Source organism: Triturus cristatus, chromosome 6, assembly GCF_964204655.1.
Source record: "Triturus cristatus chromosome 6, aTriCri1.1, whole genome shotgun sequence".
Lineage (NCBI taxonomy): Eukaryota > Metazoa > Chordata > Amphibia > Caudata > Salamandridae > Triturus > Triturus cristatus.
The window spans coordinates 20597394-20624448 of record NC_140589.1 but is presented as its reverse complement, the minus strand read 5'-3'; the positions used below and the strand labels follow the sequence as shown (position 1 = coordinate 20624448).

The 27055-nt window shown below is 47.2% G+C and overlaps 1 protein-coding gene across 5 annotated transcripts in view; it reads right to left on the bottom strand.

The window, feature by feature from the left end:
* The window catches only part of KLC4 (kinesin light chain 4), a 595564-nt gene that overhangs the window by 15667 nt on the left and 552842 nt on the right, over positions 1–27055 (bottom strand). For all 5 annotated transcript variants that reach the window (XM_085610149.1, XM_085610150.1, XM_085610147.1 and 2 more), the window contains exons 14-15: positions 10385–10509; positions 3379–3436 (exon numbers count right to left, since the gene is read on the bottom strand). In XM_085610149.1, coding sequence (XP_085466275.1) covers positions 3379–3436; positions 10385–10509 — 183 coding nt within the window. The remainder of the gene's footprint in view (positions 1–3378; positions 3437–10384; positions 10510–27055) is intronic.

Genomic DNA, 27055 nt, shown 5'->3' with positions numbered 1-27055 from the left:
AGTAGGGGCACTGGAGGCTGCACGAGCAGTTATCACAAGTGATAGCGTTAGTAGGGACACTGGAGGCTGCACGAGCAGTTACCACAAGTGATAGCGTTAATAGGGGCACTGGAGGCTGCAGGAGCAGTTACCACAAGTGATAGCGTTAATAGGGGCACTGGAGGCTGCAGGAGCAGTTACCACAAGTGATAGCGTTAATAGGGGCACTGGAGGCTGCACGAGCAGTTATCACAAGTTATAGCGTTAGTAGGGGCACTGGAGGCTGCACGAGCAGTTATCACAAGTTATAGCGTTAGTAGGGGCACTGGAGGCTGCACGAGCAGTTATCACAAGTTATAGTGTTAGTAGGGGCACTGGAGGCTGCACGAGCAGTTATCACAAGTTATAGCGTTAGTAGGGGCACTGGAGGCTGCACGAGCAGTATCACAAGTTATAGCGTTAATAGGGGCACTGGAGGTTGCACGAGCAGCTATCACAAGTTATAGCGTTAATAGGGGCACTTGAGGCTGCACGAGCAGTTATCACAAGTTATACTGTTAATTGGGGCACTGGAGGCTGCACGAGCAGTTATCACAAGTTATAGTGTTAATAGGAGCACTGGAGGCTGCACGAGCAGTTATCGCAAGTGATAGTGTTATTAGGGGCACTGGAGGCTGCAGGAGTAGTTATCGCAAGTGATAGTGTTAATAGGGACACTGGAGGCTGCACGAGCAGTTACCACAAGTGATAGCGTTAATAGGGGCACTGGAGGCTGCACGAGCAGTTGTCACAAGTTATACAGTTAATAGGGGCACTGGAGGCTGCACGAGCAGTTATCACAAGTTATAGCGGTAATAGGGGCACTGGAGGCTGCACGAGCAGTTATCACAAGCTATAGCGGTAATAGGGGCACTGGAGGCTGCACGAGCAGTTGTCACAAGTTATACTGGTAATAGGGGCACTGGAGGCTGCACGAGCAGTTGTCACAAGTTATACTGGTAATAGGGGCACTGGAGGCTGCACGAGCAGTTGTCACAAGTTATAGTGTTAATAGGGGCACTGGAGGCTGCAGGAGCAGTTATCACAAGTTATAGTGTTAATAGGGGCACTGGAGGCTGCAGGAGCAGTTATCACAAGTTATAGTGTTAATAGGGGCACTGGAGGCAGCACAAGCAGTTATCACAAGTTAAAGCGTTAATAGGGGCACTGGAGGCTGCACGAGCAGTTATCACAAGTTATACTGTTAATAGGGGCACTGGAGGCTGCACGAGCAGTTATCACAAGTTATAGTGTTAATAGGGGCACTGGAGGCTGCAGGAGCAGTTATCACAAGTTATAGTGTTAAATAGGGGCACTGGAGGCTGCACGAGCAGTTACCACAAGTGATAGCGTTAATAGGGGCACTGGAGGCTGCACGAGCAGTTATCACAAGTGATAGCGTTAATAGGGGCACTGGAGGCTGCACGAGCAGTTATCACAAGTTATAGCGTTAATAGGGGCACTGGAGGCTGCACGAGCAGTTATCACAAGTTATAGCGTTAATAGGGGCACTGGAGGCTGCACGAGCAGTTATCACAAGTTATAGTGGTAATAGGGGCACTGGAGGCTGCACGAGCAGTTATCACAAGTTATAGCGGTAATAGGGGCACTGGAGGCTGCACGAGCAGTTATCACAAGTTATAGCGTTAATAGGGGCACTGGAGGCTGCACGAGCAGTTATCACAAGTTATAGCGGTAATAGGGGCACTGGAGGCTGCACGAGCAGTTATCACAAGTTATAGCGTTAATAGGGGCACTGGAGGCTGCACGAGCAGTTATCACAAGTTATAGCGGTAATAGGGGCACTGGAGGCTGCACGAGCAGTTATCACAAGTTATAGTGGTAATAGGGGCACTGGAGGCTGCACGAGCAGTTACCACAAGTTATAGTGGTAATAGGGACACAAACAGTAGTACCAGTATTATTGCAATCAGCGTCGTTACTTTTAATTAAATTGTTGAATGTAGCCTTCAGAGAGATGACAAAGAGAGAGAGGAATGGGGTAAGGAAGATTGAGGAAAGTACAGGGTTGTGAGACCAAAAGGACATTAGGGTGGGCAGTGAGAGACGAGTGGAAGGTGAACAGATGTGCTGGTGGCATGAGTGTGCTAAGTGAGACATACATAGTAGTGCCAGAGATAGGCAGGTAATGAGGCATTCTACCAGTGTGGTAGGTGAGGCACACAGTAGTGTAAGAAGTCGGCAGGTGCTGAGGTGTTACAGACGTGTGTGGTGAGACATACATAGTAGTGCAAGAAGTAGGCAGAAGCTAGGCATTCTACAGGAGTGGATTGTATTAAGTGAGACATACACAGTCCTGTAAAAAGTAGCAATGGAAGAAGTACAAAGGTGCAGAGGGGTTCCAGAAGAGTGGAGTGTGGTCTGTGGGACAAAAACAGTAGTGTAAGAAGTAGGTGGGTGCTGAGGCCTTCTAGAAGAGTGGTGTGGGAAGACATACACAGTAGTGTAAGAAGCAGGCAGGTGCTGAGGCGTTTTACAAGAGCAGAGTGGGGTAAGTGATACATACACAGTAGTGTAAGAAGTAGGTGGGTGCTGAGGTATACTAGAAGAGTGGACTGTGGTAAGTAAGACACACACAGTAGTGTAAGAAGTAAACAGGTGCTGAGGGGTTCTAGAAGAGTGGAGTGTGGCGAGACATGCACAGTAGTGTAGGAAGTAAGCACGTGCTGAGGCATTCTAGAAAAGTGGAGTGTGATAAGTGAAACATACATAGTAGTGTAAGAAGCAGACCGCTGCTAAGTGTTCAAGAAGAGTGAATGCAGGGATGCAAGGAAGATTACATGAAATGCCATGAGGGATATGACCTGCATCAGGAGAGGTTAGAAGAGGTATAATATAAAGATACCGGGACGTTAGAGAGTGAGAGCCATGGAGAAGGGCCTGAGGTAAGACATGAGGCAATGGTGGGGGGTCTAGGAGGGCGGCTGTGAGCGGATGGATGGCAGGGTAGTAGGGCCTGGGCTGGGTGTAATGAGCCGAGGCACTGGGTGCGGAGTAGGAGAGGCATACAGAAGCATGATGGAGGCAAGGAATCGGGTACCAGGAGACAGAGCAGTGTAGGATGAGGAAAAGGAAGGGATGAGCGAGGTCAAGGACAAGAGGATGGTGGGGTGAGGAGAGATGAAGGAAAAGAAGGTTTATGGGGTACATTAAGAGGTTGGAGTGAGGATAGGGGATGGGGAGTAGTAAAGTAAGAGATTAGAAATGGTTGCAAGTATGCCTGTCATTCTCTTGTGTCTCTCATCCAAGAGGTAGTCGTTGAGACACAAAGGATAGGAAGCAGTGTCTCTGCACTGCACACTGGTTGCACTGCACACTGGCACCCATTTGCAATCTTACCTGGAAGGACTCATCACTGGATTTGTTCAGGTAATTTAGGGACGCTGCACGTTTCATGCTACAAAAGAAGAAATGCAAATTAATAAATCAGCGATTTCACTCTTTAGTGCAGTGTCCAAAGCTTTCACACACTGTCAGTGTTTCTGAACATTCTAGTTTGGTTACTGACCCAAAGCTACCAGCTAGGGAGGGGGAAGCGTAGAGGGCGTGCACTCCTGTGTTTGCTTGTGTTGTGGGGGCACATCGGGGGCACTGTGACAGGGCAGGAACATTACGTATGTGCAGCCCTCTCTGCCCCTCAGTCACTGGGGCATTGGGACTGCTGTGGCAGGGTCGTAGCTTACCTGCCTGTTCTCCAGGAGGGGCACTGCATTTAACTTGCATGGATACTCACTTGAAAGGCTGGTGAATTGCCTTCTCTTCATGACATGTGAAGGACAGGAGAGTGGCTGCAGCAGTCCTGCATCCCTAAAACCATGGTGGGGGGCCTGTGCAGCCACATAGATGGGATGGCAGCAGAAACTACAAATTAAACACCAATAATCTGACCCCTGAACCTCCTACAGCCACTGAGGGTCTCCCTTCCCCCGGACTTGCAGCAGTCTCCTATCCTTGGAGGGATGATGTCCTTGGGCAGAAACGTCGTTATCATTCCACTTATAAAGCGCTTAACGCACTCCAGCATCGGAGTGATCAGACCAGTGTCAGCAGTCGAGGTACTCCGAGCTAGAGATTCCTAAAGCACCTTCATAAGTGAAAACATTGCTTAGTTGGAAGCAGCTGTTCCACTTTACAGGTCTGAGTTTGAAAGGTCCATCCTCTGGGCTTCAGGCGATTAATATTAGGTGGAACTAGCAAGTGCTTTCCATGTGAGCGTCAGGTTTTCCACCAACTGCCCCCCCACGCTCCTTTCAATTCCACGCTAGATCTGCCTCTTCCTCTGATATACCCCCATGCTTCAGTCCACTCCATGCTAGATCCGCCTCTTCCTCTGCTTGCATCTCTTTGCTCCTTTCCACTCCACGCTAGAGCCTCCTCTCCCCTCTGCTTGTATCTCCATGCTTCAGCACACTCTATCTTGAATCCGCCTCTTCCTCTGCTTGTATCTCCATGCTTCAGTCCACTTCATGTTAGATCTGCCTCTTCCTCTGCTTTCATCTCTTTGCTCGTTTCCACTCCACGCCAGAGCCTCCTCTCCCCTCTGCTTGTATCTCCATGCTTCAGCACACTCAATCTTGAATCCTCCTCTTTCTCTGCTTGTATCTCCATGCTTCAGTCCACTCCACGCTAGATCTGCCTCTTCCTCTGCTTGTATCTCCATGCTTCAGTCCACTCCATGTTAGATCTGCCTCTTCCTCTGCTTGCATCTCTTTGCTCCTTGCCACTCCACGCTAGAGCCTTTTCTCCCTCTGCTTGTATCTCCATGCTTCAGTCCACTCAATCTTGGATCCTCCTCTTCTTCTGCTTCTATTTCCATGCTTTAGTCCACCCCATGTTGGATACTCTTCTCCCTCTGCTTGTATCTCCATGCTTAAGTCCACTCCACACTAGATCCTCCTCTTCCTCTGCTTGTATCGCCATGGTTCAGTCCACTACAAGTTAGAGCCTCCTCTTCCTCGGCTTCTACCTCCATGCTTCAGTCCATTCCAGTTTAGATCCTCCTCTTCCCCTGCTTCTCTATCCCTGTTTCAGTCCACGCAATGTTGGATCTCCTCTCCCTCTGCTTGTATCTCCATGCTTAAGGGCACTCCACGTTGGATCCTCCTCTTCCTGTAACTGTATACCTATGCACCTTTCCACTCCAGGTGAGATCCGCCTCTTCCTCTGCTTGTATCTCCATGCTTGAGGGCCCTCCACGTTGGATCCTCCTCCTCGGGTAACTGTATACCTACGCACCTTTCCACTCCAGGTTAGGTCCGCCTCTTCCTCTGCTTGCATCTCCATGCTTCAGTCCACTCCACGTTAGATCCGCCTTTTCCTCTGCTTGCATCTCTTTGCTCCTTTCCACTCCATGTTGGATCCTCCTCTTCCTCGGCTTCTATCCCCATGCTTCAGTGCAATCCACTTTAGATCCTCCTCTTCCCCTGCTTGTAGCTCCATGCTTCAGTCCACTCCCCGTTAGATCCACCTCTTCCTCTGCTTGTATCTCCATGTTGGATCCTCTTCCTCCAACAGCTGCCTCTCTATGTGCCTTTCTCTTCTTTGTAGGATCCTGCTCTTCCTCTGGTGGTATCTCCATGCTCCTCTCCTCATTGGACCCTCCTCCTCTGATGGTATTTCCATGCTCCTCTCCAAATTGGACCCACCTCCTCCTGTAGTATTTCCATATGCTCTACCGCTCCACAATGGATCCTCCACCTCTGGTGGTGTCTACATGCTTCTCTCCCCTCTACATTAGATGGTCCTCCTCTAGTCGTATGCGTTTCTTCCCTCTACTTTGGACCCTACTCCTCTAGTTCTACTTCCAGTCTCCTCTCCCACCCATGTAGGATTCTCCTCCTCCTCCTCCTCTGGTCGTATCTACATGCTTCTCTCCCCTCGACGTTGGCTCCTCCTCACCTAGTGTCATCTCTACGATTGATCCTCCACCTCTGGTGGTATCTACATGCTTGTCTACCCTCCATGTTTGATCGATTGGCTCCACCAGCTGCATCCTCATGCTCCTCTCCCCTCCAAATTGGTTCAGACTCCTCTGGTGGTATCTTCATGCTTTTCTATCCTCCACGTTGGATCCTCCTTACCTAGTGTCATCCCTATGCTTCTTTACCCTCCTCTAGTGGTAGTTCCATATACTCCACATTGGATCTTCCTCCTCTGGTGTGATCTCCATGCTCCTGTTCTCGTTGGTGGTATTTCCATATGCTCCACTGCTCCACATGGGATCCTCCTCCTCTGTTGGAATCTACATGCTTCTCTCCCCACCACGTCGGATCCTCCTCACCTAGTGTCATCTGTATGCTTCTATACCCTCCAAGTTGGATACTACTCCTCCTCTAGTGTCATATCTATGCTTCTCTACCCTCCACATTAGATCCACTGGCTCCAGCAGCTGCATCTCTTTGGTTCTCTCCCCTCCATGTTGGATCCTCCTCCTCTGGTGGTGGCATCTCCATGCTTTCCTTTCCTCCACGTTGGACCCTACTCCTCTAGTCGTATCCCCATGCCCCTCTCCCCTCCATATTGCCTGCTTTGCTACCTGACTTTACCCCTCTCCCATCTATTTTCTTAACGTCTATAAGCTACTCTTTCACCGATCTAGGATCCTCAGCTTCCTGCTGAGTGGACAACGGTGACCACTCTTTATCCATCAGCTTAGGTATCACATGATCTGCTCAGTGCCACCATCCCTCATTCACCTGACCCAAGTCAGATCCTGATAGTGCACTGATAACATTTCTGCTCCCAGACAGAATCCCAATCACACCCTACTCCGGGAGACATGTTGCCACAGGAGTGCCCATTCTGCCACTCTTGATTCTGGAACTGTCACAGTATTTGTCATAGGTATTGGGCAACTGCCCGGCAGCAACACATAAAATCAAACATGAAGTGCTACTAGGCATTGCCAGGAAGTTCCATGGGATTGACCAATTTTGTTTAGAATTCTCAAACGCCTTTTAGTATAGTTTTGAAATCTATGTGAATTTTTGCACGTGGATGGTCATGTACTAATGCTGAACTACAAACTGGACTAACGCCAATAGTATACATGTAACAGATCAGCACAAATAGAAAAATGTGTTTCTAGTGACCACTGTGTTTGTTTCTATAGACACTGAGGACATGAGACACACCACTTGCCACTTGGAGCATGTAACCATACAGCATGAAGAAGGAATTTTTCAACTGGAAGTAGAAAAAGATCTATTGCGATAACTGGGTTGAACCTCACGCCCCCAATGGCTAGGGGACATTTGTTAATGCTCGTCCGCGGAAGCGGGCCGCATAAAGCATGTCTGAAAAGAAGAAAAAATTGAAAACGCTCTCAGGGCATGGGCATCTATGCTGGTGGATCTATGGGACATGCGGGCCCCAGGTGAGCCGGAGAATCTGACTGCGTAGTTAGCGAGAACACCCCCGATGTACTGCCTGCCAGATGGTTGCTGACAGGTGGTTGACGGAACACCCTGGAATACCCAAGATACACATACATCATACATTTGACATAGACTCAGGAAATCTGTCCACAGAGCGGGGAGGGTGGAGGGAGGGGAGTTCTTAGGTTTCACATTGGCTTGGGAACTGTGGACAGAGCTACGGGATAGGAACCCCTACAAAATGTATAATGTTACTACAACAGCTCTTCCTGCCGTTTGTGGGGTGGGAAAAGAGGAGGGGGATATATATGCCAATGGCAATTTCCTACTTTCAAAACTGTCAATGATTTGTAAGATGCAATAAAGTTGTATGAGAAAAAAAAGGAAGGATTTTCTCTTTGAAGGGTATGTCAACTCAAGGCCATGTCCCAAGTCATGGGGTAATGACCACCACTAAAGCTTGCTTCAAACTGATGTAACACCAGCTTTGCGTACAAACTTTATATTCTATTACCCATGAAAGAACGCGGCTCCCAAATGGGTCTTGTGCTTCATGAGGACTATGAGCATTTGTTGTCCTGGAGAAATTGCCAATGTCCTGATCTGCTTTACTGCCTGAGCCAGGACTTTCTCGACCGTCGTCACTCAGTTCCTAAGTGTTACTGGGTTACCACCCTGGTGGCCAATCGCATTGTATAAATAAGCACTGGGGTGGTATCTCTGTAGCGGTACAATAAATTAAATGATCCACCAAAGCCAGCGCTCCACAGCATCACATACGACTGACCCACCTCGTGACACTATTTGTGTTGCTATTCTTATCGTGTGTTGCTACCATCTTTTAAGTGCAGTGTTGCAGTAAGGCAGGTGCTGTTTCTGAGAAGGTGGCCAGGTATATGCTGTCCACTAATTAAAGTGGGCACCCTCTACCAGGCAACACGACCCTTATGATGTATGGGGTCAAAGATAACTTTCAGAAAGCTATCCTAGTGGTAGCTGTGGAGAGCAGCCTTCAGGCTTAATCTTGAAGGAATGTAAAGCAGCTTGTTTTTACCAGAATATCACCTCCTGAATGACTAAATGAAAGGAGGACCACACAGTAGTTATATAAAAATATGTATTTATTAATATAACACGCTCTACTAGTCTCTACACGAGATTAGAGCACAAAGCACACAATACTGGATCAATAGAACAGTTGTATATAGCACAATGCACAGCGGGCTCCAGGGGGGAGACCTAACCATACACTAAACAAATGGTATAACAATCACGACTTGACTAGACACTGTGCCTAGAGCACGTAGAATCGCTGGGACCCCTAGGAACCATCCAAGGTAGTGACACAGGGGACCCACGGAGGATGGATGCAGTGAGGAAACACAACCGCGTGCTCCGTACAACTCTATGGAAAAGTCACGGTTGCAAGGTTACAGTTTAAGGACACTTCTAGGAGGACTTCAAGCAAACCCTTTGGCATATAAGAGGTTCTCGAGCCAACCCACCAGTGAGTACCAAGGTACCCATGTTACCTATCCCAAAGGAGCCGGGTGCATAGGGGTCAAGTGGTGTCAGAAACCTCTGTTGTTTTCAAATGAGATCTGCAAAGAAGTCCTGCTGCCGTGAAGGTAAAGTGTCCGGGGGAATCAAGCCTGGATTCGAAGTGAGAGGAACCTGAAAGCAGAGGGGACAGTGTCTGCGTCACTTCAGGTTACCAGGGGCTCGGTAGTCGAATGCCCACCGATGTCAGGTGCTTCAGGTGCGAAGAAGGGATACTTGACTCTGCAGCCACGGGGACCAGGAGACGTCAAGGACGACCAGGATCCGGAGGTGAGCTGTCCCACGAAGGATGTCGAGTGCTAAGGGGTCGATGTTTGGCTGGAGCACAAACAAGCCTTGGCAAATGCAACCCACACAGGAAGGACAAACAGTTTACGGTGTGGACCAGCAAGGTCCAGGGGACTCTCCAAGCAATGGAGAGTCAGGGCACATCTGGAAGAACCAGGGAAGCCCAAGAACAAACAAGGTGACCCTTGCCAGGACCCACAGGCCAACAGACCAGGAGTGGCGAGGAGACCTCAAGCAGTTTGCAAAGCACCAGCCCACGGAGCACTTGGTGCGAGGAGTCTGGATTTCTTCGGTGCAAATACTGTTTGGGGTCAGGACTACACGGAGTCCAAAGCACAAGCTCGGGAATCGCCAACAAGCATATGCTCTTGCAAATGTACGCGGCGCACAGGGGTTTGGGTCGTGTGGTCCCCAGGAGGGATACTGGTCTCAGAATCGCTGCGTGGGCAGATCGATCTCAGGGACCTTCAAAAACCCACCTCCTGTGTTGCTGAAATCTTCGGAGTACTCAGGAGCAGTAAGCTGGTCAGATGCCCTTAGGTGCCTGCTAGTGCAGGGGAGTAACTCCTTTATTCCAAGGGAGATTCTTCAGGTGTCCAGTGTCGTGCAGACAGTCGAAGTACTTGGTTTCTTAGTAGAATCTTGTCCAGGTAAAATCTAAAATCCTGTAGCCAGGTAACCCACTTTACACCCACGGGAAAGGGTTGGACAGTTTCAGGGGACCTTCCTAGGGGAGGGGCAGGACAGAGGGGTGGCTACACCCATGTCCTCTGTCCAGTTTTGCGCCAGAGGGGGAGCCAATGGCTCCCAGAACTGGTTTGAGCTGGACTATGCACAGGGACACCAAATGTGCCCCCAGTGCAGACTTTCTGGCACTCACAGAGTGCACCCACCCAGCCCCAATACACTAAACCCTGTCTGGGAGGTGGTCACACCTCCTCGTGACAGGATGCCTATTGTCATGCCTTCCTCTGGCGGTACAGTGAGCTGGAAGTGAACAAACCTTGCCTGCTGGGGCACAATGCCTACTCTTAGAAGTGATGGTGGTACAGTGAGCTGGAAGAGTTCTGTGAATTAACAGGTGTGTCTATATGACTAATGCCAAGGTGCTGAACCCATACCTTGTGTTCCGGGGCTCCGGTGGACCATTTCCCTGTAGCTTCTTAACCAGCATTTCACTGCTTCTCCGCAGCGCATCACGGATTTTACCAAACGAACCACTGCGTTGGAGAGCCCCACTGCCATCCTGCAAAGAAAAAGAACAGAGCTGATGAAAGAGAATTCAACCATGACCAGAGAGCTTCCTTCTTGATGCATCGTAGAACATGAGTGAGAGAAGGCCCATCAACACTGTCCAACACCACCCACAGTCACGTGGCACCCAGTATGCCGCTGGGGGCACAGCGATTTTGACTTCCCAGAACATGTGTGACACAGAGCAAGATAAGGTGCTAGTCTATCCAGACTGAGAGCTCCATGTAGAGGCGTTAGACTCCATGATTCATAAATACCTTCCACAGAATATTCTAGAGTTACAATAGTAAATTAGTCTTCCAGCCTATTTGGGGAAAATTAGACATTCTCCAAGTTTTTTAAGACTCAAGTTTGAACACCTAATTAGTGCCCAACTCCAGCAATGGATCTTCAGCCCTCAGGGCATAACTGTAGGGAAAGACCTCTAGGGAACGTATCAGGGCAATTAAAAGGAGGCAAAGGGCCAACAACCCAAGGAAGAGTGCAGATATAGAAGGGCAAGCCCTTCATAATATGTGGTATTGCGCCAATCTCTGGTCTCCCTTGGCACGTTCCCATTTCCTATCACCTACTTCCCAATTCCAGAACGTGTTCTTTTTAAAACCCTGTGTATAGGTAACAAGACTGTGGCCAATGATGGTTCTGCTCTTAACAGAACACCATTTGTTAGGGATGTTCCACTATGATGTCTATGCTTTGCAACCTCTCTGACACTACACTCGGTGGAAAATCTTTCTTCTTGGCAGCAAAAGCATACAAAAACTCTCCTGTAATCGGATCCATCTCAGACCATCCTGCTTTTTTGTAGAGACCTTAAACTACAAATCTGTGTCCTGGCCTGGACCTTCCACGTTCGCCGAAGCAAGAGGACACTTCTTTGCGTACTCTGGCCTGGCCCTTCCACATTCTCCGAAGCAAGAGAATACCTCTTCACATACTCTGACCTAACTCTTTCACGTTCCCCTCAGCAGGAGAGTACCTCTTCGCGTACTCTGGCCTGGCCCTTCCACCTTCTCTGAACCAAGAGGATACCTCTTTGCGTAGTCTGGCCTAACCCCCTTCCACGGTCTCCTCAGCAAGAGAGTACCTCTTCACATACACGGACCCAAGTCTTCCACTTTCCCTGCTGCAAGAAAATACCTCCTTGTGTACTCGTGACTGGCCCTTCCGCATTCTTATCAGCAAGAGATTACCTCCTCGCATACTCGGGCCTAACACCTTCTACGTTCTCCTCAGCAAGAGAATATCTCTTCCCATACTTGGGCCTAACCCCCTTCCATGTTCTCCTGAGCAAGACAATACCTCTTCGCATACTCGGGCCGAACCCCCTTCCATGTTCTCCTCAGCAAAGAGTACCTCTTCACATACTCAGACCTAACTCATCCACGTTCTCCTCAGCAAAAGAATACCTCTTCGCGTACTCGTGACTGGCCCTTCCACATTCTCCTCAGCAAGAGAATACCTCTTCACATACTCAGACCCAACTCTTCCACGTTCTCCTCAGCAAAAGAATACCTCTTCACATACTCGGAACTAACTCTTCCACGTTCTCCTTAGCAAGAGAATATTTCTTCACATATTTGGGCCTGGCCCCGTCACCTTCTCCTGAGCAATACAATACCTCTTCTCATACTCTGGCCTAACCCCTTCCATGTTCTCCTCAGCAAGAGTACCTCTTCACATACTCGGACCCAACTCTTCCACTTTCTCCTCAGCAAGAAAATACCTCTTCACGTACTCGTGACTGGCCCTTCCGCATTCTTATCAGCAAGAGAATACCTCCTCGCATACTCGGACCTAACCCCTTCTACGTTCTCCTCAGCAAGAGAATCTCTCTTCCCATACTTGGGCCTAACCCTCTTCCACGTTCTCCTGAGCAAGAGACTACTTCTTCACAGACTCGGGACAAGCCCTTCCGCATTCTCCTTAGCAAGACAATACCTCTTTGCATACTCAGACCTAACTTTTCCACATTCTCCTCAGCAAGAGGATACCTCTTCACACACTCAGACCTAACTCTTCCATGTTCTCTGAATCAAGAGGACACCTCTTTGCGGACCTGGCCCTTCCACGTACCTCAGCAAGAGGATACCTCTTCACACACTCAGACCTAACTCTTTCATGTTCTCTGAATCAAGAGGACACCTCTTTGCGGACCTGGCCCTTCCACGTACCTCAGCAAGAGAATACCTCTTCACACACTTGGACTTAACTCTTCCACGTTCTCCTCCACATGAGGATACCTCTTCACACACTCGGACTTAACTCTTCCACGTTCTCCTTAGCAAGAGAATACCCCTTCACATATTCGGGTCTGGCCCTTCTGCATTCTCCTCCACATGAGAATACCTCTCCGCGTATTCTGGCCTAAGCCCCTTCCACGTTCACCTCAACAAAAGAGTACCTCTTCAAATACTCAGACCCAACTCTTCCACGTTCTCCTCAGCAAGAGAGTACCTCTTCACATACTCAGACCTAAAACTCTTCCACCTTCTCTTTAGCTAGAGAAAACCTCTTCACAAACTCGGGCCTAACTCTTCCACTTTCTCCTCAGCAAGAGAATACCTCTCTGCATACTCAGACATAACTCTTCCACGTTCTCCTCAGCAAGAGAATACCTCCTCGCATACTCGGGCCCAACTCTTCCATGTTCTCCTCAGCAAGAGAGTACCTCTTTGCATATTAAGACTGCCATGTTCTCCTCCGCAATAAAATACCTCTTCGCAGACTCGGGACTGGCCCTTCCACGTTCTCCTCAGCAAGAGAATACCTCTCCGCATACTCAGACATAACTCTTCCACGTTCTCCTCAACAAGAGGATACCTCTTCAATTACTCAGACCTAACTCTTCCACGTTCTCTGAATTAAGAGGACACCTCTTTGTGTACTCGGACCTGGCCCATCCACGTTTTCCTCAGCAAGGGAATACATCTTCGAGAACTGAGGACTGGCCCATCCATGTTCTCTGAAGCAAGGGAATACCTCTTGTTGGTCACCGCTGGTGCTTTGTGAGTAGAATTCATTCATGTTTAGAAAGACACAGATGCTCTCAAACCACTATGGTGATCACGCCACCCAGCACCATATATCACAGTTTAGGCTTTGGATTAATGATTTTAACAATACTTTGCTATCACCTTATTTTGAGCAGACAGTATCCAATGTAAGCAGCTGCCGACAGCCTCTTTGAGGAGAGAATGAAAAGTGGTGCATCCAAGATGGCCTCTGCCATACTATTTCACTACACAGAGCCAGCTGTGGACATAAAGCTTTGACTCTCACTATTCGGATACAGGGTGATTCATTTGCCATTTTTTATGTTCTTGTGGTTGTTCTTAGACAGTACAACAGTTCTCAAGAGCACATTAAGTGATGATGTGCAACTTAACCGCAAATGCTGCTCTTTAGGACATTTTCTTGGGGAACATCTAAGCTACCTATTTTCTCCAATCATCGCTTACGTAGCTGAAGTTTAGAGGAATTTCAGCGGTGAGCACAAGAGAGCATGTTGAATGAGCCCACATTATACAACCTTTTGCGCTCTTAAGATTTATAAATGACAATACAGACTACTATGAAGTGATGAAGTCACAGAAAGTAAGATCATAACATAATAAGTACCTGCTTCATTAATAACACCAAGACTTAAACCATCATGAATGTTGGATTAGAAGAACAAGTTACTTACCTTAGGTAATGGTCTTTCTGGTGGACACTCTAACCACAGATTTGTCACTTTTGGAATCTCCCCAAAAGCCAGACTGGATATGGAAAGATTTACAGCCATGCAGATCCCTGCTGACTTTTTTCCATCCTGCAGTGTAGAACTAAGCTGCATACAGCACAACCAGTGCACGCTGACATCAGGTCCTTTTTGACTTGTCTGCGCCCTCAAACGGCTAGCTCAAAAACCAATCCGAGTACCACCATGCAGATCTCTAGCTTGGGATCTTTTTAGATGGAAAAGAGACCATGCCACAGAACAGGGTGAAGGGGAGAGGGGCATAAGGCAATGAGGAATCTGCAGTTAGATAAGAGTATCCACCAGAAATGGTAGTACTAATAATAAGCAACTTGTACTTTTGATGGATACTTCCAACCGCAGATTCATCAGCTTTAGAATACCTTTCAAACCAGCACCTCCCAAGGTAGAGGGTCAGTGGATGCCTTAGAACAAAAAGTCCTGCAGCACTGAAAGGGTGAAATGCCCTTCCCATCAGACCTGGCTGTCCAAGCACCAATGTTTTGTGAATATACATCATCGTTGCGCCCTGATGAATGTTGAGAATAAGTCTTCCGCAAGCCAATGCAGTGATATCAAACATGGTTCTGGTGGAATGAGTCCTCAGCCCTTTTGGAAGCTGCTTCCTGGTGGACCTTGATGCAGTGGACCACGTTGCCTTTCTTTGCCGATGAAACCCCTCAAAAAGCTGATCATCCACCTGATGCTCTTTGGTGCAATTGATGAAAAAGTTCAAGACTCTTTTGGGGTCCAGTCAATTGAGCCTCTCCTCTTTGGAGGGGTGAGGCGGAGTAAGAACGCAGGGAGGGAGATGAGTCGCCCAATGTGAAAAGGAGTCAACTTTTGGCAAAAAGTTTGTCTTGCTCCTAAACACCAGTTTGTCTAGGAAAAGGTGGTGTAGGGTGGCAGCACATAGAAAACCCGACTCTCACTTATGCGATGAGCTGAAGTAATCGCAACAAGCAAGAAACCCAATCTTCAGAGTCAGAAGACTCAAAAATTCACTGTGCATCAGCTTGAAGACAGAGCACATAAGGAAAGTCAGAAGCAAACTGAGATCCCACTGTCGAAACACAAAGAGTTTAGGGGAAAATGTGCATTAAACCATTTAAAAACCTCATCACAACAGGTGATTTAATCAAGGACGGCTGGTCCAGTAAATGCAAGAAGGCCAAAGGGGTGGACAAATAACCTTTAATGGTGTCCCATGCCAGTCCTTGCTGACCCAAAGGTTAAAGAAAAAATAAGATATCTGACTTTTTAGCTTGTAACTGGTCTGTGCAGCGGGCAGCAAAACTGTCCGAGCACCAGGTGTATATGGACTTAATAGAGGTGTGCCATGGGGTGCACTGCAGCAATAATAACATCTATCACTTCAAGAGGGAGATCAAAGCGGGCAACTCCTGCCGATCAGTCTCTATGCATGGAGGAGTAGATTGTGCAGACCCGTGTGCCGAATCCTGCCCTGCTGTTGCGACAGAACATCCTCCCTAAGGGAAAACCTGATCAGGGGACAGATGCTCAAGCTCAGAAGTTCTGGGTACCACACTCTCCTAGCCAAATCTTGAGCCACTAGTATTAACTGGGCCTGGTCGTTCCTGATCTTTGTCAAGAACTCAGGGCAGGAGAGGTATGTGTGGAACGGTGTATAAAAATCCCGTGCTCCACCCTTTCCAGAATGCATCTCGCAGAGAAAGCCTTCTTGGAATCTCCATTACGCAAAAGCATGGACACTGCATGTTCTTGGAGGCGGTGATTAGATTCAGCAAGGTTTCTCTCCATGGTTGGAAGATGCCCTGTGCCTCCTCTGGGTGCAACTGCCATTCGTGATCCGCCAGGTGCTGTCAGCTGAGCTTGTCAAACCTGACATTCAAAGACGAGGGAAGTACCCGGATGTCCGAGCCAACTACAGAGGCTAAGAACCTCACTTTACAGTACCCCAGAGCGCCCTGCTTGTTGAAGTCCCACATGGCGGTGGTATTGTCCAGGAGGAAATGTACCAGTCACACGTTGCTGGATGGCAGGAAAACCTTCAGCGCCAGGTTAATTTGGAGTCCGGTTTCTCCCTCCTCTGATCTCCACATCTCCCAGATGACCTTCCCAAACCAGCAGAGACTAATCCATCACTACTGTCAGCTCTGTGTGACAAGGGGAGAGGGGTCTGCTGGAGGTTCAATTGCAGTCGGTAAGCCACAATTGCATAACGTTTGAAGTCTCCTCCCAAACCTAGATGGCATCCAAAGGCATCCTTTGGTGCTGGGCCCACTGAGCCTTCAGGATCCACTGCATGTTTCGCATATGCCACCTGGCGTGGTTGACAAGCAGGGTGCAAGAGGCAAAAAAGCCTCATAGCCATGCTCATCGAGACTCAGGACAGAGGCTGAAACATCTGCTTCATAGCTCGAATGTCCAGGACTCGCTGAGACAAATGGAAGGCCCTGAACAGCACCATATCCAAGGGGGCTCCAATGAAAGGAGTCAGGTGCGATGACTGTGAACCCAATGATGTCAGGACGTTGGCATCATCTGGAGGTGGTCTACAACTGACTCTGAGAAGCCCACTTTCAACAGTCAGTTGTCAACGTAGGGGAAAACTGATACCCCAACCTCCAAGGAGTGCCATGACCATCACCATCACTTTCATGAACACCCGATGGATGTCTGGTGAGGTCAAAGGGAGCAAGCAAACTAAAATAAAATGCTTGCGGCCTACCTTGAACTGCAGGTAATGTCTGTGGGACTGCAGGATGGGTATATGAAAATAGGCATCCTGCAGGTCCAGGGCTACCACCCAGTAGCATGGATCCAAGGCAGACAGAACCTGTGCAAGTGTGAGAATTTGGAATCTGTCCTTCAGCAGGATGAAGGTCTCTGTCATTCTCCGGCAAAAGGAAAGAGCAGGAGTAACTACCAGTTCCTATTTCCAGGGTCGGTTCTCTCTTTATGGCCCCTATGGTCAAGAAAGTCTGCACCCCCGGCAACAAAATTACAGGTACTCCTCTGGAAGCCGCACTGATGTAGGTGGAAGATGCAGCAAGTCGGAAGGAATGGAAGGTCATAGTCCTATTGAAGGACTTCGAGGGCTGATCTGTTGGGCGTGATCCTTTGCCGCGCTTGGGGAAAGTGTTGGCTTTGTACTCTGACAAGGTGAATGTAAAGCCACTAAGGAGCAGCTAATGGGGCTTGGAGGTGTACCTCGCAAGGTTGGGGGACTGGGAAGATCGCTCTTTTCGCAGGTTTTGCTATCAGAGTAGATGTCCCGAAGTGGGTTTGAATGAACAGATAGTGCCAAAGAAGGATTAGCCTGCGGTAACCTGACTGGGCCCCCTGCAGATCCTTGGGTACCAGAGAGTGCCAAAATGCTAGATATATCCTCCCCGAAGGCCTCGATTTGTTGAGCCAACTGTGGAACTTGAGGTGCATAGGGGCACATTGTGGGACTGGCCCCCGATGGATCAACAGCGAGACATAGTGCACACAGATGCTCTCTCTCTGGAGATAGAGAGTAACGTGATGGGAACAGGTCCTGCTTGACTGTCTTGTATTTTCTCTGCAACATCAATTTGAAATTACCCAAAGATTTTGACTGATAGGAGAACCTGCCGCAGGAACGAATGTGCACTCTCAACTTCGAATGGGGGCAGAACTAGCACAGTTTCTTTCGCTGAATGGCAACGTGCAGCTTTGCTTTCTGCTACAAGATCGCTTGGGATTCATGAGGCACATTCCTCACAGGACTTGGAGTCAAGTTGAACGCCTAAACACCAAAGGCATACCTTGTGCGGGTCTTTCACAGACATTGGTTTGCAACAGTCCAAGCATGGTTTAAATCCTGTAGTTTTTGGAGGGCACAGAGTTCCCTCACACACTGATTAAAAGTTTGGAAGGAAAATTCTCATCAACCTAAAGAGGAAATAGGAGGGAGTGGAGCTTCGGCTCAGCATTCGAAGGCGCTGAAAGAAACTAACGTCAGACTTCTGACACTCCTGCTTCGCTTTTGCCACCACATATGAAGAATAACCATTTCCTACCATCCACCATCAAAGTCTTGATGAATAAGAGGCTAATAACACTGCTAAAGACCTACCCTCACACTGGGCAACTTCCTTGGTGCGCTCCAAATCGATCATATCCTGATGCCGTTAGAAGAAAAAGGTAACCATGACTTGGGTAGTTTCACCAACTACTGGCCAACTGCACATCTTCCTCTTCTTGGAAAGAAAACACTCACCATCCAAGTGCTAAATGGTTTCAACAACTCCTCTCTCCTGTATTAAACATAGGTATGTATGTGCTATTTTGATAGTGTAAAATTATATGACATTCACCAGGGCACTGTAAAAGGTCAAAGGTAAAGATACAGTCACTGAGGTGTAGGTGTTGCTGGCTTGTGAGAGCGGAAGTTAACTATTACTTGGTGTTGGTGGCTTGTGAAAGCGGAAGTTAACTATTACTGTGCCATGACATGCAGTTGAAAAGGTCTTTACTGCTCCTTTCAACATTGGAGCAGAGTTAGGCTGATGGACAGGAGTATTTCATTTCAGACCCGGGGTGCATAAGAAGGCTTCTTGCCATTTTCTTTTCTTTTTTGCACTTGTCTCCAGTCTGAAGGTGTCCTAGCTGCATGTGTGCTGTGAACCACTGGAGGTGGTGAGCTCGTGAGCCAGAAAGGAAGGGGTGCCGGTCATGATGGCTTCGTAGATAGTGGAGCTTGCTTGGAAGATGGGCGGGTGGCAAGGGGAAGCAGTGGAGTTCCATCAGGATGCCCTTAAGGAGTGACATTGAGTAGTCTGGGCAGCTGTGGAGCAGGGCATTTACCTATCAGACTTCAAAGGAAGGTGCAACACCGGGGAAGCAACTCATCAGGATATAAACAATGCTCTTCTGCAGTCTCTGGCATCATTGACCGCGTCCCCACTCAAAACCTCTATTACACTGATTCTGATGATTTTGATCAAGCTGAGATGACGTCATTGAGGAAAAAGTACCACATATGGTTGATTGGTGGAGTATCACAGAGGTCCCTTCTCTGTCCAGTGGTATTCAACCTCTACATGGAGTCGGTCGTAGTCTTCCTAGCCAACCACATAATGACGACCCATCATAATACCATTATCACCAAAATCTATCAATGCCCATTAGGAAAGAGCACTAACCAGTTTCAGATCCCTCTAATCCACAAAAGACCAGGATAACCAGAGTCCACATTAAACTGAACCTCATCAAGACCAAATGCATCCTCAGTGAATTAAGCTTCAACCAAGATCAGATCCAGGACTCGGTCTCTAATTTGAAGCTGGAGGGATAAGCTCTCAAACTCACCTCCAACACGACAGCTGTAGCGTTCTTTAAAGCTGACAAGATCACCTTAAACCCCACATAGCTGGGGTACAGGCGGTAGGGGCCAAGACAGCAGTGCTCTCAAAGGTCTTACAGGAAGGTTCTGGTTCTGGACTCTATTCAGCAGACCTCAGGGCGACATGCAACTATACAGCCTCCGTCCCTGCAAGGAAAGTGGGATAACTGCCTTTTAGGCCAGACAGTGTGGAGAATTAGGACTGCTTGGCACAATTGAACTGTGATAGTCTTCCTCCCCAAAGGCGTACAGGTCTTCCGGTATGCCATGTTAGAGCAGAGGCCTGCTTGAGCTAACCTGGTTGCGGGACAGATTGGTGGTCTTGGAATAGTCAGAGGCCCGGGGTGCAGTGCAAGCATATGAGACCTGTGGTGCTGTGACAGACTGGAGAAGTGGCCGAAATTAAGATGGATATCTGGCAGAAGAAGACATAAGAAGGGAGGCTTGCAAGGCATGGGCAGGGCTCTGTTTCTTCTACATGAAGCTAACTCCTGCCCTCGTGTTGTTGCCTTGGGTTGTCTGGGTTTGTCAATTCTGGGACCCTTTCTGGTTTGATGTAACCTTCTCTTTTTACGGCCTGTGGCCCACGTGCTGAGGTCTCCTGAAGGCCTGCTGTGGCACCTTGACAATACCTGCAGACGAAAAAGGACAACTTGTTGGTGCCCACAGTTGTCATTAAAAACAAAGGGGACAATAACAGCTGCTTAGACAATGCTGATCTGTCACGGGCAGAGCTGCTCCTGCAGAGGAAGAGGGACCACATGCACATACCCAAGGAGGAGTTATCTAATAGTTTGAGGCGTCAGTGGAGTTTCTGGTGCAGTGAGAGTGTCACGTAACAACACTAGGTGTATTTCCTAACAAGCAGACAAGGGCAGAACATTACCACAGTGTCTGGGAGAGGATAAGGGCTGGTTTTCCTTCATGCAGAGGAGTGCAATTTGCCGGCAGGTGCTCTGAATAAGTGTCAGATGGAGGATGTTAAGATAGTGTTCCCTCTGAAGGAGGGAAGGTATGGATTATTTTTCAATATATACAAATTGTTCATCCTTGCATGTGTTCTCTCACTGCTATACTCTCTCATTACCCTACTAGCTCACTTTGAAATATTCAGTTAGCGCTTCTTCTTTATCTTCCTGGGAGACATTTCAACATTGTATAAATGAGAAGCTCGGGAATAACGACACGCCTTGAAACTGTGATGGATGAGTGCATGAAATCGCACAGTTGTATGATTATATAACTTCTCGGTGGAGGTGAACAGACCTAGCCAGGGTTCTCCTCATTGTTGGAAGATACTCTGCACCACCGCTGGGTGCAACCGCCTCTCGTGATCCGCTGGGTGCAACCACCTCTCGTGATCCGCTGGGTGCAACTGCCTCTCGTGATCTGCCAGTTGCGATCAGCCAACTCTAACAGCGTAGAGCCTCTCGCCACAGAAACCAGGACCCAACAGCGCCCTGCATGTTGTAGGGCACTGTAAGATCCTGGGTTCTTCTGTGCCCAGAGCACTGCCTGTAACAAAAATTCTCATTCCTGTGAAACATCCACTCCCTTCTCAATAGAGACTTTAGAACTACTATCCAAGTCTTGGAGCTGTCCCACCTGGCTGGGAGCAAAGCCCTAATCACAGGAATTGCCCAATAACCACATTGCCCCAATGAAGAGTGTCCTTAACAATGTCACCCACCTCATCAAAAACCTGAAGAAACGCAACATTATCCTGACGGGACTGAACTATAGGCTTTTTTCTCTTCTAGACCATGTGTGCTTCATACAAGCAAGTAACAAACAACAATAAACACCGTCTCGTTGAAAAAACTTGACGTCCCCGAAGGCCACCGGGGCACACAAAGTCAAGCAACTGTCAAACTGTAGATCAAGAAAGAAGTAACCTATAAACAAGTTTTCTCAAGCTACACACTACAGCTAGGGAATAGCATCCTGTCACAGATCTAAAACTTGCCACTTTAGCGAGGACCTAAACACTTTTACCCTAAAGGATCGAACCACTCGCCAATAAAAAGGCAGTCAAGCTCTTCTCTGTCCAGGGCAAACACTGAAGAGGTTCCCTCATGTCTCAAATCCCGAAAGTTCTCTTGCAGACCTTGTAGAGGTCTCAGACGATTGTCAGCTTAGTTTGTATGGGTTGCAGGGTATACAAGTTCAGTGGTGGATAGTGCATTAATTTCGGGACAGTTGTCTGGGGGTTCCGGGTGTATGGGGAATTCTTTTTTTATGGGCTGTGGTCTATTTTTATGGTTTAGTGGAAAGTTTTTAGGGACAGGTTGCAGGGTATGAAAGAGTTATGGGTAGAGAGTTTATTCATTTTCGGACAGGTTTTTTGGGGATTCAGGTGATTTTTAGGTACAGTTTATTTTTAGGATTCTACGGTTCATTTCTTAGGGATAGATTGCAGGGTATACAGTGTTATGGGTGGGTAGTATATTCACTTTTGCAGTTATTTGGCGATTCAGAATTTGTTTTTTTTAATTTCTTTGTGATACAGTTTCATGTTTAGGGTTTGTGCAGCGATCTGGTTTTAGGGATAAGTTACAGAGGGTCATGGATGAGTACTGTATTCATTTTGGGACAGTTTTTTATGGTTAAGGTTATATGGGGAGTTTAGGTTTTTATGGGATGCAGTCTATTTTAGGGCATAGTGACAAGAAGGAAAGGAGAACAGTGTAGAAGGAGAGGAGAGAAGATAAGGAAAGCCAAAAAGGAACGAAGGATAAGCTAATAAGAGATGGAAAAGGAGAGAATGAGAGAAGGAAAAGGAAGAGAAGTAGAGGAGAAAAAGGAAGAGAAGTAGAGTAGAAAAAGGAAGAGAAGTCCAGTGAAAAGCAAATCTGGTCTCTCATGTTCAGGCAAATATTGTGACTCACGAATACAGTTATCTGGACATACCTATGATCTTGGCCCTGTCTACTCAATATCAAGTAGTCCATAAAAGTCCTCCTGGACCCAGGACTGATGGAGAATTAGCCTAATTAGCTTTCCAAACTGCTTTAGAATCACAACCCAACTTTCAGAATTACAATATTTTGTGACATACCTAGCTTTAATGGACATGAGGCCGGCGGGCAATTTTTAATGTAAATCAACCATCACGTGCTAGCACGCTGTCATTTACAGACAGCACGTTTTCCAAACAAATTGGCACTCAATTTGCACAGACATACACTTTTACTGATAAAACTATATTGCACACAATTGATAATGTGTGGAAATCGTGTTTAAGCGAATATTTATCATTTGTGCATCACCAAGTAAAGTGTCTTGATTTGTTTAAATACTATTAAAATCTTTGTTTTCATCACATTTCAGAATTAAAAACAAACGTGCTTTGTTTTTGCTTTTCAACTGCTGAATGTATACAGCTCATTTAAAAGTAATTACATTTTGTTGTTTGTTGCATAAAATGAAATCCTACAGCCTTTCGTTTCACACTCCTTGTACCCAAGTAAGATTGTCACATAAATCACTTTACTTTCTCAAACCGCAAAGTGAAAGGAGCTTGTAAAAACCAATCCTTGTGTTGAAAAATAAGCAGCAATTTGTCAGAAGACAGTCTGACATTTGAACTCTGTTTTTGAAGTGGCCACCAAATACCGGCTCACGACCTACTGTTTGGGAAACTCTGACCTATGTCAATTCCTTATATATACCTTTTCTTCCGAAAGTGTTCCAGAGCCTGTTTGTTGTAGAGATAACACGTAACTGTCCTCGGGGCCAAGTACTTATCAAAATGCACCTGTTACCATGGAATGTATTAACAGCCATGCTAAAAGACATTTTCAATCTCACTGATGCTCCTTCATTTCCTGAGTAGGTATCCCCTGGCTCTATGCATATCCAAAAGATAGATGTTTGTGGAAGGTGGCCCTTTACCCTATTCATGGTTACCAAAATTGTTATCAGGAACTTCTATGGTTGGTTATACCGTTGTCTTGTGCAGTAGTGGAAATCACTCTAGAGCACTATCATCTCAATACAGTGATTTCCACAATGTGTTCAGCAAAACAAAAGCTAGATTCTGCAAATACATTATAGTTTAGACTGATGGATAGATCTGCAACCAGGGCAATATTACTATGCAGTCAAGTATAGGCCATACTCGAGAACATAAATGAACATCTACAAGAATATCTCAATGTGCTCCTGCTGAATGGGTTGGACACTTGACATCTCCATTGTCCTCACCAGTCTTTTTGTGCCAAAATAAGTCACAAACTTAGGCTCAGTATAGATTATAAAGTCCTAAACAAAGTCACCTTAAAGTACAAATATTACATTTGATCCCAGTACTCATGGACCAAGTATGACAGGTAGTCATTTACAAAACTGGACCTATGCTGGACTTATCTTGTCTGAGTGGAAGGACACAATCTGTAAGAAATACTGTCTGTATAAGCACTCTGTAATGGGGATCGATCAATGAAAATGGCATTTTTAGTTTCCCTTTGTAAGAAACACATTGTCAACGAATTGGCAGATATGTTCATTCAACATATCTTACGACCACGTGGGGATCCTGTTGCCGTTACATCTGACCTTGGGCCTCAGTTTGACGCAAAGTTCAGGCATGTATTATGTGCATCTTTAGATAGTGTCAGTTTTTCCCAGCTGCTGCTCCTCCCCCTAGGGCGGAGGAGCGTCGCCTCACTGCAAACTGAAGCATACAAAATAAAATGATGATAAAACAATTATTATTTTATTTTTCATCTTGGGCTGGCTGCCAGAGAGCCAAAGGAGGCGGGGTGAGGGCAAGGCCAGGCAATACCCAATTGACAGCTGCAGCAGTGGGAGGAGGAGTGGTGGTGGGCACTGTAAGTACGCATGACGGTTTGGCTGGTTGCCTTAGAATGGCCAAATCACACGCACTTAGCAGCCTCCAACCCTAGCTGTGTTGCACAGTCCTTGTGTGAGCAGAGAACAAGTCCGCTCAGACCAATTCCAGAACTTCTCTTATGCTGGTAATATTATTAGCAGCAAGAGAAAAGCATCATGGTTGGCCTAGTGGTTGGGAGTCTGGGATCCTGTGCAGATTGCAACACATTGATGACTCCTGCCTGGGACTGTACATGGCTCCAATGCTTATTGGCCCACCTCCACATGAGGCCCACAGGATACTAAAAGAGCTACAGGGTGTTTGGCAGAAGAGGCACGCACCTGTATTTTAGCTGTGGCAATGATCCATTCAATGATTCACTCAACCAAGCGCAGTCCTGTTTAGTTGTTGCCCTGCCCCCTCTGCAAACCACAGGGCGTCCTGCCTGGCTCTCCGTGTACACCTGGTGGCACTTTGCTTGGATCCCCAAGCGCCCCCTGGAGGAATCTGCCTCGCTCACCTTCTACCTCTGTGGGCTCCATGCCCAGCACTCCATGGACACGCACAGGCAGCTTGCCCGGATCTCCTGGAGTCGCCTCTTCAGGGGGCAGTCTCCCTGGCTCCCTATCCACACCTCAACTAGGTTCTCCAGTCACGCCCTGCTGTCAGTGTCAGGGAAGGGGCAGGTGAGTGCTTGTGTACTGGAACGCAGTGTTAATTTCAATTATGCATGCATAACTCTTAAGGTGCACTCTGCTTAAGCTTTGAACATCCAGAGCGTCACCCTTGTACTCTTCCTTACCTTGCACGCTCTCCTAGGGTGTACCATTTTTCAGCCAGGGTTAGTGGAACTGTCAGTGCCTCCTGAGATTACGTAGGCTCAGTCAACTCTGTAATTTAGGACACACCTGCCTAGTTATTCTTCTAAGTTATTCTTCAAAGTGTCTTTCCACTGTTTTTTTTCTTGCTACCAAGGGCTGTCTGCCTAAGTGATACAATGGAAGCAACCTGTGACTACAACTTCCATAATGCATTGGGTCGTCAAATAAAAGCAGAGGACTGGAAATAGGTTCTCAACAAGCATGGAGCTAGGTGGCGATAGTAGCAGAGTCTGACCTAGATGAAAGGGAGCTCTTACTTACCTCCGGCCTCATAGTTGTCATTACTGATGTTGAGTGAGGTGAGGGGTGCACCAAGACCAACAAGTACATGGTGTGTGTTAAAATGTCACATCGGCTGGACAATGCCACAGAGTGCTGCTTTCACATTGCATGTCTGACTCATCCTGAACAGCCAGACTCAACCTAAACATCCCTCACCGCAGCCACATCACCGACCATCTGAGAAACTTCCAATATCTCCTGGTCAACAAAAGGATCACCTAAAAGCTTCTCACGAATGCCTACAAAGCCCTCCACAACGCCAGACCACCATACCTCAACCACTGCCTCTCATTCCACACCCTCAACAGACATCTCCGCTCCGCCCATCAGGCCATGGCCACCAGCCCACAGATGTGCAGGACCACTGCTGGAGGAAGATCCTTCTACCTCGCTGCAAGGACCTGGAACTCCCTTCCCATGCATTTCAGGCAATCACCATCTCTGCCTCAATTCAGGAAGGCCCTAAAGACCTTGCTCTACGACTGAACAGCACCTGAGACCCTTACAGATGAGTAGTCACGCTCAACAAAACCCTGACTGATTGATTATGAGCGTCCTGTGGTAGGATGTGTAATTATTCCATTCGAGGAGGTATCAGGATTATATCAAGTGCGTTAATTATCATCTGTCCAGAGTTTTGCTCTGAAAATGGGGAATAACATACATATTTGGGTGCTTGCCACATCAAAACAGCATGTCCAGTTTCTTTATGGATCTTTTTCCGGCAGGTTTTACCTCATAGTATAATTTATTTAAAAGGACTTAAGTGTGACAAAGAGTTATAAAAAAAAAAAAATCAAACTATTATTTATTGCTGCTGTCCCATTCGAGACAAAAAGGAATAGTGTATCTGAAGAAAGCTGCCAAAACAATTCTGTAGGAGGCCTTTACGTGCTTCTTTGAGCATGTATTTAATAACCACCATGGATTATAAATATTGATTAGTATATTCGTATCGTATTTTAATTTGTAGCAGCAACTGATATATAGTGCAGAGACTTCTGCACACATGGACTGTTAGATTCATGCACATAGGAGTAAACCATCAGTTATCGTAACAGTAGATTTTCCTATAGAGTTATGCCAATACCTAGTAGCACAATGAATTTAGTATGATTGAAGTGACTCACTTGCTTAGTTTGTATTCCGAGTTGTAAGCAAATTGAAGCAAGTAATGTTTATTATGCATGCAGAATGATCAAACATCCTCTGTGTTTTACACTCCCTGCCTTCTTAGGCAACTGAATGAGATGTACAGTGCCTTGTAGGGTGCCCTACTGCCTTTTAATGTTTATTCCTTGCTATCTCATTCTGTCTAGTCCGACAAATCACAATAACTTGTATGTCCTCAGTAGATTACATTTGCTATGGTATAGCAATAAATAAGGAAATCTGTGAGGTACTCAGCATTGTTATCCCAAAGTCTGTTATGAAGTTCTGTGA